The 11,436-nt window shown below is 56.0% G+C and overlaps 3 protein-coding genes across 6 annotated transcripts; all 3 read left to right on the plus strand.

The window, feature by feature from the left end:
- Positions 1-167: 167 nt before the first annotated feature.
- Positions 168-2,490, plus strand: S100a4 (S100 calcium binding protein A4). 2 transcript variants are annotated; one of them, XM_005331256.5, is made up of 3 exons: positions 168-275; positions 1,139-1,294; positions 2,203-2,490. In XM_005331256.5, exons 2-3 carry the CDS (start codon positions 1,154-1,156, stop codon positions 2,365-2,367), a joined length of 306 nt encoding a protein of 101 aa, XP_005331313.2. In that variant the 5' UTR covers positions 168-275; positions 1,139-1,153; the 3' UTR covers positions 2,368-2,490. The 2 variants fall into 2 exon arrangements, with proteins under 2 accessions (XP_005331313.2, XP_021586239.2); XM_021730564.3 differs by having other exon boundaries at positions 266-327.
- Positions 2,491-4,268: 1,778 nt separating this feature from the next.
- Positions 4,269-8,547, plus strand: S100a5 (S100 calcium binding protein A5). Of its 3 annotated transcripts, none has more exons than XM_040287588.2 (3): positions 4,269-4,363; positions 5,651-5,802; positions 8,264-8,547. In XM_040287588.2, exons 2-3 carry the CDS (start codon positions 5,665-5,667, stop codon positions 8,405-8,407), a joined length of 282 nt encoding a protein of 93 aa, XP_040143522.1. In that variant the 5' UTR covers positions 4,269-4,363; positions 5,651-5,664; the 3' UTR covers positions 8,408-8,547. The 3 variants fall into 3 exon arrangements, with proteins under 3 accessions (XP_040143522.1, XP_005331311.1, XP_077883657.1); XM_005331254.5 differs by lacking the exon at positions 4,269-4,363 and adding an exon at positions 4,489-4,645; XM_078027531.1 differs by lacking the exon at positions 4,269-4,363 and adding an exon at positions 5,177-5,324.
- Positions 8,548-9,584: 1,037 nt separating this feature from the next.
- Positions 9,585-10,946, plus strand: S100a6 (S100 calcium binding protein A6). The gene is made up of 3 exons (XM_078027533.1): positions 9,585-9,735; positions 10,290-10,448; positions 10,716-10,946. Exons 2-3 carry the CDS (start codon positions 10,311-10,313, stop codon positions 10,854-10,856), a joined length of 279 nt encoding a protein of 92 aa, XP_077883659.1. The 5' UTR covers positions 9,585-9,735; positions 10,290-10,310; the 3' UTR covers positions 10,857-10,946.
- The last annotated feature ends 490 nt before the right edge of the window (positions 10,947-11,436 follow it).

The raw sequence follows: 11,436 nt of genomic DNA on the forward strand, positions 1-11,436 counted from the left end.
GTCTTCAGCCCCCGACACCCAGGCTAAGTTGTGGACACTGGGTGGTACCCACCCTCTGGGGGTCCCTGCTGGTGTACCCCGTGCCCATCTGCGCCTGGGGACGACGGGAAGCTTGGCTCCCGCCCTGGTGGAGGGGGCTGCGGCTCTTACCACAGCAGGAGGGCAGTTTCCGCTCTCCCCCATCCCCTCATGGGCAGGGCCTGGCTGGGTATAAATAGGTCAGGCCGCTGGCCTCTCCCCACAGCTCTCCCCAGCATTTCCTCTCTCTGGGTCTGGTGAGTCGTGTGGCCTGACCGGCGGGCAAGGGGTGCCGAGGCCGAGGCTGGGGTAGGAGAAGGGGAGAGTGGGGGGGCAGATGTCCTAAATGGATCCAGATGTGAGATTCTGATGCGGAGGCTCTGGTGTGCGTGCACACGTGTGCGTGCGCGTGGACGTGTGTGCACAAGTGCGTGCGGGAGAGTGAAAAAACGAAAATGGGTGGAGGTGGCTGGATTCGAGCTCTCAGAGAGCTTCTGAGGGGCCAGGGCTTGGATGTGCTGCTGCCACAGTGTGTCCAGTGCGTGTGCCCCATGATTGGCCCGCCGACTTGTGTCTTCTGGGTTGCACAAGCTCTTGTGTGCACACTCGGGTGTGGGAGGCAAAGCGAAGGCACCTGTGGGCTTTTGCCTCTGCCTGCACCCCGCAGCCCAGCCCAAGAGAACTCCCTCCCCTCCCCTGCACCCCCACCTCTGCCACCTCTTCCTGCCCGTCCCTGTGCAGGGTGCTGGGCACTAGGCTGTAGGCAGCTGGTTTTTTCCGCTGCAGGCCCCTGGGCAGGCCTCCAGCAGCCGCGCCCGTGCTGGGAGGGAGAAGAATGAGCCTGGGCGGGGCACTTGTGGCTGGCACAGGGCTGGGAAAACGCTGTTGTTGAGGCCAGGCTGGAGGGAGGCCCAGGGACTTGCTGCCTGGATTTCCAGAGCCACTGCCCAAAGCACATGTTTCCCCCTGTGCACCTCTTCTTCACCAGGAGCTGAGCCGGCTTCTTCGGGGTCCCTTGGGATGGGAGTAGAGTCTCACCAAGTGCCCCTCAAGGTGGGAGTGGAGTGGGGCTCTAGGTACATGGCTGAGGTTTGCCCGGTAAGATGCCTCCTGCCCCCAGGTCCCAACTGCTGCCATGGCTTGCCCCCTGGAGAAGGCCCTGGATGTGATGGTGTCCACCTTCCACAAGTACTCTGGCAAAGAGGGCGACAAGTTCAAGCTCAACAAGGCAGAGCTAAAGGAACTCCTGACCCGGGAGCTGCCCAGCTTCCTGGGGGTGAGTGGGTCCTGCTTGGGAGTATGCCCTCCGGTGGGGCAGTCCCCAGGAGGAGGGGCGGGGCCCTGCATTCGCTCCAGCTGGCATCTGTCACTAAGCTGGGTGAATGGGGGCCTAGAAACACAGTCGGCATGCATCCGGCTACCTCAGTGGTCCCCAGCAGGGAGAGGGTCGGGAGTGAGTCAGCAGGTGACAGGTCAGACTCTGCACACACTTTGCACGATTTACTGAAGGGAAAACTAAGTCTCAAAGAGGTAAGTGACTTCTCAAGGAAGTTACTTACCAGGTTGCAATCCCGACTGGTGCACACCTACACTCCCAATGATTTGGGAGGTTGAGGCAGGAAGGTCTCAAATTCGAGGCCAGTCTGGGCAACTTCGTGAGACCCTGACTTAAAAATGTGAAGAGGTCTGGGGCTGGGGTGGGGGCTCAGTGGTAGAGGGCTTTCCTAGCAGCACCACATATGAATAAATTAATTAAATAAAGGTCCATCAACAACTAAAAAAAATATTAAAAACAAGAAAGAGATCTGGGGATGTATCTCAGTGGTAGAGCACCTCTGGATTCAATCTCCAGTACAAAAAAAAAAATGTGATCTAGAACCAGGACTGTCTGACTCCTGCCACCCAACAATGTTCAAGTTTCTATCTGTGGAGGCACGACTATGGAGACACACACACACCTACAGACTTCTCCTGCAAACCCATTGCTTTCAGGACCATTATCTGATTGAATCATTGGAACAATCTTGGGTGAAGATGTGGTCCCCTCATTTCCCAGTTTCAACAGATACTCAGAATCCCTCCCCAGGAGCTCCTTCTCCCCGGAGTCTGGAGGTGGAAAGCTGGTCTAGACTTGGCTCTGTTCCCTGGGCTTCTGTTTTCTACCGTAGCCTTCTCTCCCTCCAGAAAAGGACAGACGAAGCTGCATTCCAGAAGCTGATGAGCAACTTGGACAGCAACAGGGACAACGAGGTGGACTTCCAGGAGTACTGCGTCTTCCTGTCCTGCATCGCCATGATGTGCAACGAATTCTTTGAAGGCTTCCCGGATAAGCAGCCCCGGAAGAAGTAAAGGTCCCTCCGCTGCAGCTGGGGGTAGAGGTCTGCCAAAGAGGTCTTCCAGGTCGGCAGATGAGTTCATGCCGTGGTGCAGAACCCTGAGCAAGTTCAATAAAAAGATATTTGGAAGCTATAAGGCTGATGATCTGAGGGACTCTCGAGGCCGAGGGATGGGTCATGGGGTGGGGGAGGGGAGCACTGGGAGTTGAGCTGCAGTTTAGTGACATTGGGTGGGGGGAATGTGGGGTGACAGAGGGATGTGTGTGCGTGTGTGTGTGAATGGTGGGTAGAGCTGAGGCAGGGAGAGGGACCACCAGAGCTGTGGGATCTTAGCCAGCCCCCCACCCTCCAACTTCATACTGAGGCTGGGATGGAAGGTCACATCTGCTCCTGGTTGGGGTCTGGAGGGAAGACAATAGGGCTGAGTCACAGGGAGGGAGTTGTGGGGTGAGTGGGCTGGGCTGGGCTCCTGGCCCTGTTCTATTATCCTTCTAGCTCGTGGGTTTTGAACCACAGGGAAGGATTACTTCTGGCCCTTTCCCATCAATGGCTGGAGAATATGGTAATGCTCCAGTCCACTGTATCTGTCCCCAGAGTGTCATCGAGGAGAACTGTTATCAGGCTCCTTCACCGATGGACGATGGACGAGGGGCCTCTGAAGGGCTGAGGGAGGGATAGTGCCGGGTAGGAGTGAGGGAGATGATGGGCAATGACCGTAGCTTTAGAGATAAAATTCCAGGCAGATGATCTGAAGAGTGAAATTGAGATCTCCTCCCCCCAAGAGAGGTCTGCTGTTGCTTTCCCTCAGGGTAGGCTGAAGGCTGGTGACTTCGGGCTACAGTGAGTGAGACTGAAGTCAGATTTCAAAGCTATTTCTGGATGATATGGAGACCTTTAAGGAAGGGGTGCACAGAAGTCCAGCCCAGAGGCTGCAGGGTTGGGTCCCCTTGACCTCTAAGGCTTCCCTTCTAATCACTCCGGGCCTTTCTCTCCGGCCTCAGAGGAGTGTGGCAGGTGACTCAGATATTCCCCTGGAATTTGACTACAGAGGCTGGTCCAGGAAAAACCGCCTCCTCCCCTGCTCTCTCCGAGTCCATCTGCCGTCTTTCCTGGGAGGCCCTCCCCTGAGCCTCCTCCTGCATCGTTTTCTACTTCGGAAACTCCTGTTGCTTAGCAACCAGTCCCTGCTGCCTCTCTAGCCTTGCAGCCTGGGGTGGGGTGGTGTAGGGGGCAGCAGGAAGATCCAGGCAGGCCAGGGTAGGACTGTAGCAGTGGTGGGTGCTGAGCCCCTAACCCCTTCTGTTACAATCGGTTGGCCTGGGGGTATTACATCATCTGAGTAACCCTCCCTGACATTCACCCCACCCATGACTGCACCCTCAACCTGGACCCCTTCTCCTAGCCACAGCCTCTATCCCATCACAGTGCTAACCTTTCCCTGGATCTCCCCCCCCCCCAATCCCTGATTCTCAGTTCTCTGTGCCCAGAGTCTCCAACTATTCTTTCCCATGAAGAATTTCTTAGTGAAGTTTTTTTAAAAAAAATCATTCATTTAAGAGTTCTTTAAAAACTTTTGGCTTATTGGGAACAATGGCACATGCCTGTAATCTCAGCAACTTGGGAGGCTGAGGTAGGAGGATTGCAATTTGGAGGTCATCCTGGGCAACTTAACAAGAATCTCAAAATAAAAAAGGCTGGGGCTGTAGCTCAGTGGTAAAGCACACTAAGTTCAATTTCCAGTACAAAAAAAAAAAAAAAAAAAACAAGAAAACGAAACAAATAAAACCTTTGGCTCCGTGCTAGCTAATGATCCTGTCTTATAGGAAATACCTCCTCCACTGACAGTCAGGGATCTCCAGGTGTCTGCTCTTGGAGAGGGTGGTAGGGCGGGTTCCATGTGGAGCGTTGCCCTCGGTCGGGGAGATACCTTTTATTTGGCTCACTCCTCCTAGGCTTCTGTTTCCAAAACAGCCCGACTTCCCTTCTTCTGCTTATTGCTCTATCAGATGGTGAGTTCCGGTTTTGGGTTAGAAAAATGACATTTCTGGAACTGTAGCTATGTGTGCCCCCTCCCCGCCCCCCACCTGTAAACAAGGAAGGCAAATGTGCAGCAGGGGTTTCTCCCCAGTCCTTCCCAGGAGGCTCTGCTGGGTGTCCTCGTGTCCCTAACCCCTCCTCATTGGCCTTTTCTCCCTGATCCCCTGGGCACTGGGAGCCAGGGAATAAAGGCAGAGAACTGGGGAGGGAGGCGGCCGTGGCTGCTGGCACTCCGCTGGTTCGCACTCTCCTTGGTGAGTCCCTCCTTCTGATCTCTGTTCACCTCTGCTGGCCTGAGCTGGGTGACGAGGTTGCAGGGTGACCAGCCACGGAGGCTGTGCGAGAGGGTGTGTGCTCTGGGAGGAGAGGGCAGAGTGCTGGGACTGTGACTGCAATCATGTCCTGGCTGAGCCTGGGGGTGGGGGAAGATGAGGATTTGGGGAGGTGGGAGATGAATGAGGGGTCCAGCTCAAGGACTGGTGGGTGGGCTTCGGGCTGGAGCCAGAGCCGGACATTCCTCCCCCTGGCTAAGGGCTCTCCACCAGGCCAGCTGCATTGCTCAAGGTCCGTGGGTAGGGCCCTCCTTCCCCGAGGGGAAGTGGTTTTGAGTCTGAGCTGCAGAAGCTCAGCTATCTCCGAGGGGTGGCTGTGCTGACAGCATTGAGGCCCTCATTCCAACCCCACCTCTGGTCCAGGTCTCAGAAAGACCCTGGAGTTAGATGTCAATAGTCCTCTGGCCTCCAGGCCTCCTGGGTGCAAGTCACTGGCCTGAGACCGGAGGTCAGACAGGCAAGTCCAGTCACCTCTTTCCTGCTTCCTGTTATGAGCTTTCAGCCCCAGCCCCTCCTGCCCTCGGACTCCCGTTGCCCTGTCCCCTACTTTACAGCAAGACATTCCTTGATGTCAGGTGATTCAGGTGCTGGAGGAGAGGAGGTAAAACCAGTGCTCAGGCTGGACAGGGCAGAGAAGAAACCGTGGCCCCTTCTCTGCTCTGCTATCTGTGACTAGTTCTCTTGGGGAGGTCATCTGTCCTCTTTCTGCCCCTAGACCCCTTTGCCAACATCTCCCTAGTGGAGGATCCGCAGTTCCCTTGGGGGCTGGCCAGTCTCACTGTAATGTCCTTCTGCTGTTGGATTTGGGTCTCATCGTGGGTTCCAGTCCCCAGTCCTTTGAGGGAGGGGCTCTGGGTGGGCGAGTGATGACGGTGGACAGAAGGTCTGGCTTCCTGAGGTCTATGGCTTCTCGTCTCCCCGCTCTAGAGCTGCACACTGCGATGGAGACTCCACTTGAGAAGGCCCTGACCACTATGGTCACCACATTCCACAAATACTCGGGGAGAGAGGGTAGCAAGCTGACCCTGAGTAGGAAGGAACTAAAGGAGTTGATCAAGAAGGAGCTGAGTCTTGGGGAGGTAGGTGACCATTTCTTCTCACCCCCCCCCAACAAAGTCACGAATCTGCCCTTGGGGGACTCAGGTCTAAGCCAGGGGTGGGGATGTCTGGAAGCTATGGCCAGAGACAGAAGGGAGAGGGTGGACTGCTCAAGCTAACAGAGTTCTAGACCTCTGTGCTGGGCATGAGTCAGGCTTGCTGAGAAGGAGAAGGGCCGAGCCTGGGCTACACCGCAAGCCTGGCTACACCGCAAGCCTGCGCAAGGGCTATAAAATCAGAGGCAGATACTTTCTTTTCTTTTCTTTTTTTAAAAACATTTTTAGATGTAGGTGCACACAATACCTTTATTTTGTTTATTTAGCTTTTTATGTGGAGCTGGGGATGGAACCCAGTGCCTCATGCATGCAAGGCAAGCGCTCCACCACTGAGCCCCAGCCCCAGCCCTGGATGCTTTCTTGATGGTGGGGCCAGGCTGTGACAGAAGTGGCGGAGCCTGTGCCAGGAATCCTGCAGGGTGAAAGTGCCAGGTATCTAGGTCAAGGGGGGACCCTGCCTGGTTCTGTGTGCTGTGCCTGGCAGAGCCACGGCTCTCAGATGGTGCTGACCTGCAGATTAAGGGTCGATTTGTGAACACAGGGTAGGAAGGAGACAGAGCTGATTATTATCAGATGGCGAAGGTAGAAGGGAGGTGACTGACAGAGGGGAAGGCCCACGAGTAGACATCATCTTATTTTGACAATTAAAAAAAATCAAGGCTCAGGCTGGTTGCGGTGGCGCAGGTCAGTAATCCCAGAGACTTAGGAGGTGGAGGCAGGAAGACCACAAGTTCAAGACCAACTTGGGCTACTCAGTGAGACCCTGTCTCAAAATAAAGAATGAAAAGGGCTGGGGATGTAATTTGGTGGTCGGGCACCCTGGGGTTTGACCCCCAGTACCACGCAGGGGAGGAATAAAAACATCAAGAAACTTATATGGAATTTGTCCAGAGAGAGGCTGAGCTGCAGTTTCAGGGCAGTCCTGCGCATTACCCTCCCTTTTTCCTTTACAATTTGGCCTGGAGGCGGGGGAACACAGGGTAGGAAGGAGACACATCCTTCTGTCACATCCTGAACTCTGGAGGGCCCCAGAGAGAAGTTCCCTAGAGCAGTGCCCCCATGGGCAGAAGATGCAGCAGGGACAGGTGTCCCCAGTCTGCTCTCCGACCTTCCTGCCTGGATCGCACCATTCTGGAGTTGATGAGGGCAGAGGCAGGGGCTACCAGCTCATCAGGGGTTAGTTACTAGGGGACAGAGTCCCAGGGGAGGGCCTAGCTATCACAGGAGCCTAGAGAAGAACCAGGATCCTGTGGCAAAGAGGTAGTTTCCATCTCCACATGTGCCGGCATCCTGGATCCTAGGAAGATCTGGAGCTGAGGGCAAAGACAGGGGAAGGCAGCATCTGCCTGTCTGTGGTTCCCTCCCGTTCCATCCCGAGGGCTCTGTCTCCACCCTTCTGGTGGAACCAGGGTGAGAGGACAGGGGACCAGACCGACAGCACAACCCAATGCTAGGCTGAGCTTCAGTCCAGCTCTCCTACGGGGAAGGCACAGAAGGGCTTCTCAGCTTCCATGGACTGTTCTCATGGAGACAGACTACTGCCAGGGTGCACCTGGAATCCCAGCCACTCAGGAGTCTGAGGCAGGAGGATCCCGGGTTGGAGGACAACCTGCACAACCCAGTGAGATCCTGTCTGAAAATAAAAAGGGCTGGGGATGTGGCTCAGCAGAACAGCCCACCTAGGTTCAATCCCCAGCATGGCAAAAACAAGCAAACAACAACAACAAAAAACAAAACAAAGCAAATAAACAGGACAGAATAAGTCTGAGATTTAGATGATGCTCAGTGTCACATAATCCTTAAGCTGTTTTTTTTATTAGGTATTAGCATGTGGAGGTCGATCATGATTTTTGCATTAGCAGGGATTGAACATGGTGTGCTATATAACTGAGCTACATTCCCAGCCCCTTTTTATTTTAAGACGTGGTCTTGCTAAGTTGCCCAGGCTAGCCTCAAACTTGTGATCCTCTTGTCTCAGAGTCTAGGTAGCTGGGATTACAGGCTTGTGCCACCATGCCCGGCTAATCCTTTGCTTTTATTTTTTTGCAATCCTGGGGATCAAACCTAGGCCCTCAAACATGTTAGGCAAGAGCTTTACCACTAAACCACATCTCCAGCCTTAGGTTATCACTTCTCTAACAGGGGAAGGTGTGGAGGAGGAGAGACTAGGCGAACTTTCCTATGGTAATGTATTTGGAGTCAGGTCACTGATCCCTACAGGGCGCCAGACCCTGAGCCAGGTATTGGCCCCAGGGGCGGGGGATTCTGGGGATCAGCATGCATACAGGGGTGCTGAATTAGCTGGAGATCACGATGAGGGTGCCTTGCATAGTGCAGCAGGGCGGGGAGGGGTTTCTGAGCTGTCCCTCCACCTGGACCCTTGCAGAAGATGAAGGAGAGCAGCATCGACGACCTGATGAAGAGCCTGGATAAAAACAGCGACCAGGAGATTGACTTCAAGGAGTACTCGGTGTTCCTGACCACGCTGTGCATGGCCTACAATGACTTCTTCCTGGAGGACAACCAGTGACCGGGGCTCCCCTCTGCCCTCTCTGTTTGCCACAGCTGTTGACCTCTCTAGCTCCTTTGACGACCCTCCTTGGCCCCTGACCCTCCTCTTCCTTCCTGATAGACTCTTCCAGCAGAGGCAATAAAGATTTTCCACCTCAAGTGTCTGGAGGCTGTTCTTGAAGGTGTCTTGTCCACTCTGTGTGGGTGGGAAAGGGCACGTAGATGTCCTCCGCTAGTGAGTGGAGACAGTTTCTGGGTGTTAGGGTCCTGAGCGCCCACCCCACTTGCTGTCATGGAGCTTGTCCTGGCTCAGTTTTGCCCTCCTGAAAAACAGGGAGGCTTTTGCAGCCTGCTCTCTGCAGGCTGCAGAAAAGCAGAGGAAACCAACAGAGAAAGTACTTGGAGAGTGAAGAGGACGGAGCGCTGGGTGTGGCTCAGAAGGCAGTGATGACAATCAGTTCTGGCTTGTGGCTAGCTCTCGGGGCAGTCTGGCTCCGCTCCAGCCCTCTGCTGAATCCCCTCTCAGAAGCATCCTTCCCCTGCCCCAATTGTCTCTGGGGGCCAGTGCTTTCTTCTCCCTCCGCCTCCCCCTCTCTAGATTTTTTTCTCAAGAGAGGATCTGGAAAACTTTTCACTCAAGAGTGAGTAACTAATGCGGGGCGGGAGGGGCAGGACTTGGCTCAGGCGGGTGTGCAGTCCCACGTGAGATGGTTGTGGGAGAGGAATTCCGGGGGGTGGGGTGGGGGGTGGAGTGTTGATATTGAGAGGAATTTGTTGTTGGTGGGGACGCGTGATCTAGAGTCTTTGAATCATCTTGCGACCCCTGGCTGCTGCCTCTCCCTCCTCTAAAGTTGACCCTGATCACCCTGAGGGGGTGGGGGACACCGGTCTCTTGTGAGATCCTCCCTCCCTCTCCCCCTCCCCACACGGTCGCTACTTTAGGGCCACATCCAAGCTCTGGCGGCCGGTGGCTGCGGAAGATGCAGGGATGACCGCGGCCACCGCTCTCCCGGGACCTCCCTCTCCACGCCCCGTCATAGACCACGAAGGGCAAAGTGAACTATGAAAATTTGGGGGGAACTCTGATGTCACCTGGCCTGCAGTGGTCTCCCCTAGACATCCTAGTCCGGCTGCTAGGCTTTCTCAATCCCGTCCTACCCGGAACAGCCCTGGGCGTGGACATCTGGGGGACCCGGTGCCGTGTGAGCGGGCTGGGGCGGGGCGGGGTGGGGCGGTGGGCTGTCCCCAGCCGGCCTCCCGGATGCGGCCGGCCGCTATAAGGCCAGCCGGACTGCGACACAGCCCGTCCCCTCGCTGCTCCCGTCTTGCTCCGCTGCCTCGATCGTGGTGAGTTCTCGCGGGGACAGCGCAGGGGTCCTCCTAGGGCCAGGCGTCCCCGCCCGATACCCCGTGCCTCCCTGTCGGGGTCGGGACTCACTGGCCCCGTCCGCGGTGCTGGGGCCAGAGGGACAGCTGGGAGAGGCGGGCTGTGCCAGGCAGCCCCAGGCTTTCCTGGGGTGCGGGAGGGTGTGTCCTGGGTGTGTCATTGTCGCAGTGTGTGGCCCTGCGAGGTGTGAGGGCAGCCTCCATTCCCTCCGCTGCCCAGTCACACTCCTTCGCTTTTCCTGGAAGCCCTGGAAAGGAGTCCCCGGCCTGATCTAAGCCACCGACCCGTTCGCTCCTCAGAACCCTGAACCGTCTCTATTCCCCCGCGGTGGCCTCTTGGGGCGCTGTCCCCTGGCCTCAGTCTGCTCCCACCTCCCCTGGGCTGCCTCCTGATGCCACCTGTGTGTGGCCTGAGGCTGGGTGGTTCAGGCAGGTCGTGGGGACAGAGCTCTGGGGGTGTGTGGTGAGCAAGAAGTCCCTGGTGCTGTGACACTCAGCAGCCCTTCTGTCACCAGCCCTAGGTCCAGCCCTCAGTCATGGCGTGCCCCCTGGATCAGGCCATTGGTCTGCTCGTGGCCATCTTCCACAAGTACTCGGGCAGGGAGGGTGACAAGAGCACCCTGAGCAAGAAGGAGCTCAAGGAACTGATCCAGAAGGAGCTCTCCATCGGCGCCGTGAGTGGCCTCCTCCCAGGCCCCTCTGCCCACTCAGCCATGTGGCCCTGGGCCGCTGGCCTCCCTGAGCTGAAGATCCATTCCCTCCGGGGGTGGGGATAGTCTTATCCTGGTGTTCATTCCCCCAAGGGAGGAGCAGGGACTGAAGAGAGGTGAAGCCAAGCTGAACCCAAGGTGGATGTCCCTGAGCAGAGCTGCCTGGGAGGGAGGAGGGAGAGCATCCAGGGGCTCATCCTTGAACCTGCACTTTCCCTTCTAACACATCAGAAGCTGCAGGATGCTGAAATTTCAAGGCTGATGGAAGACCTGGACCGGAACAAGGACCAGGAGGTGAACTTCCAGGAGTATGTCACCTTCCTAGGGGCCTTGGCTTTGATCTACAACGATGCCCTCAAGGACTGCAAATAAGTTGGGAAGGTGGAGAGGCCCTCTGGGGGCTTGTCTGAGTCCAATCCAGTGGTGGGTAATTGCACAATAAATTTTTTGTTGTTGTTGTTATTGCTGAATCTATCCTTGTGTCATGGCTTTCCAGTGATTTCTGATTCCTCCTTGGTCTGGCTGTACCAGCCACCAGGAAGTCTGCTTCCTTGTTCACCTCTGGACTGACCCACGGGCCATCTGCCCTGTAAGGCTGCTGCTAGCTCATAAGGAGACTTTATGTGATTTAGAAAAGATGCCCCCCCCCTTGGGGAAGCCATCTTAAGACTCAAATGGTCTCCAGTAGAGATCTAGGGTGAGGCTGGAGAAGGAAGTGGTGTCTGGGCTGTGAGGAACTTGGGGTCCCTAGAGGTGGAGCAGAGATTGTCCTAGCAGCTCCCTGAAGACATGTTTTGCTCTGGGTGTGGTGACAGGGGGAAGTGCTGGATGGGCCCTGGGGTGGGGCCAATCCACCCTCTCACCATAGGGACATCTGAGATGCATGAGTCGGGGTCTGAGGTGGTCTCTGAGACCACTAGACTGTAGAGTTGATTGAAGCTACTCATGCTCC

Source organism: Ictidomys tridecemlineatus, chromosome 11, assembly GCF_052094955.1.
Source record: "Ictidomys tridecemlineatus isolate mIctTri1 chromosome 11, mIctTri1.hap1, whole genome shotgun sequence".
In the NCBI taxonomy this organism is placed as follows: Eukaryota; Metazoa; Chordata; class Mammalia; order Rodentia; family Sciuridae; genus Ictidomys; species Ictidomys tridecemlineatus.

What these genes read in the sequence shown, in the direction of transcription:
- S100a4 (XM_005331256.5), top strand. Translation starts at nt 1,154, where the DNA reads ATGGCTTGCCCCCTGGAGAAGGCCCTGGATGTGATGGTGTCCACCTTC. An exon ending in AGCTGCCCAGCTTCCTGGGG is followed by an intron (nt 1,295 to 2,202) that starts GTGAGTGGGTCC and finishes CTCTCCCTCCAG; the next exon opens with AAAAGGACAGACGAAGCTGC.
- S100a5 (XM_040287588.2), top strand. Translation starts at nt 5,665, where the DNA reads ATGGAGACTCCACTTGAGAAGGCCCTGACCACTATGGTCACCACATTC. An exon ending in AGGAGCTGAGTCTTGGGGAG is followed by an intron (nt 5,803 to 8,263) that starts GTAGGTGACCAT and finishes GGACCCTTGCAG; the next exon opens with AAGATGAAGGAGAGCAGCAT.
- S100a6 (XM_078027533.1), top strand. Translation starts at nt 10,311, where the DNA reads ATGGCGTGCCCCCTGGATCAGGCCATTGGTCTGCTCGTGGCCATCTTC. An exon ending in AGGAGCTCTCCATCGGCGCC is followed by an intron (nt 10,449 to 10,715) that starts GTGAGTGGCCTC and finishes CTAACACATCAG; the next exon opens with AAGCTGCAGGATGCTGAAAT.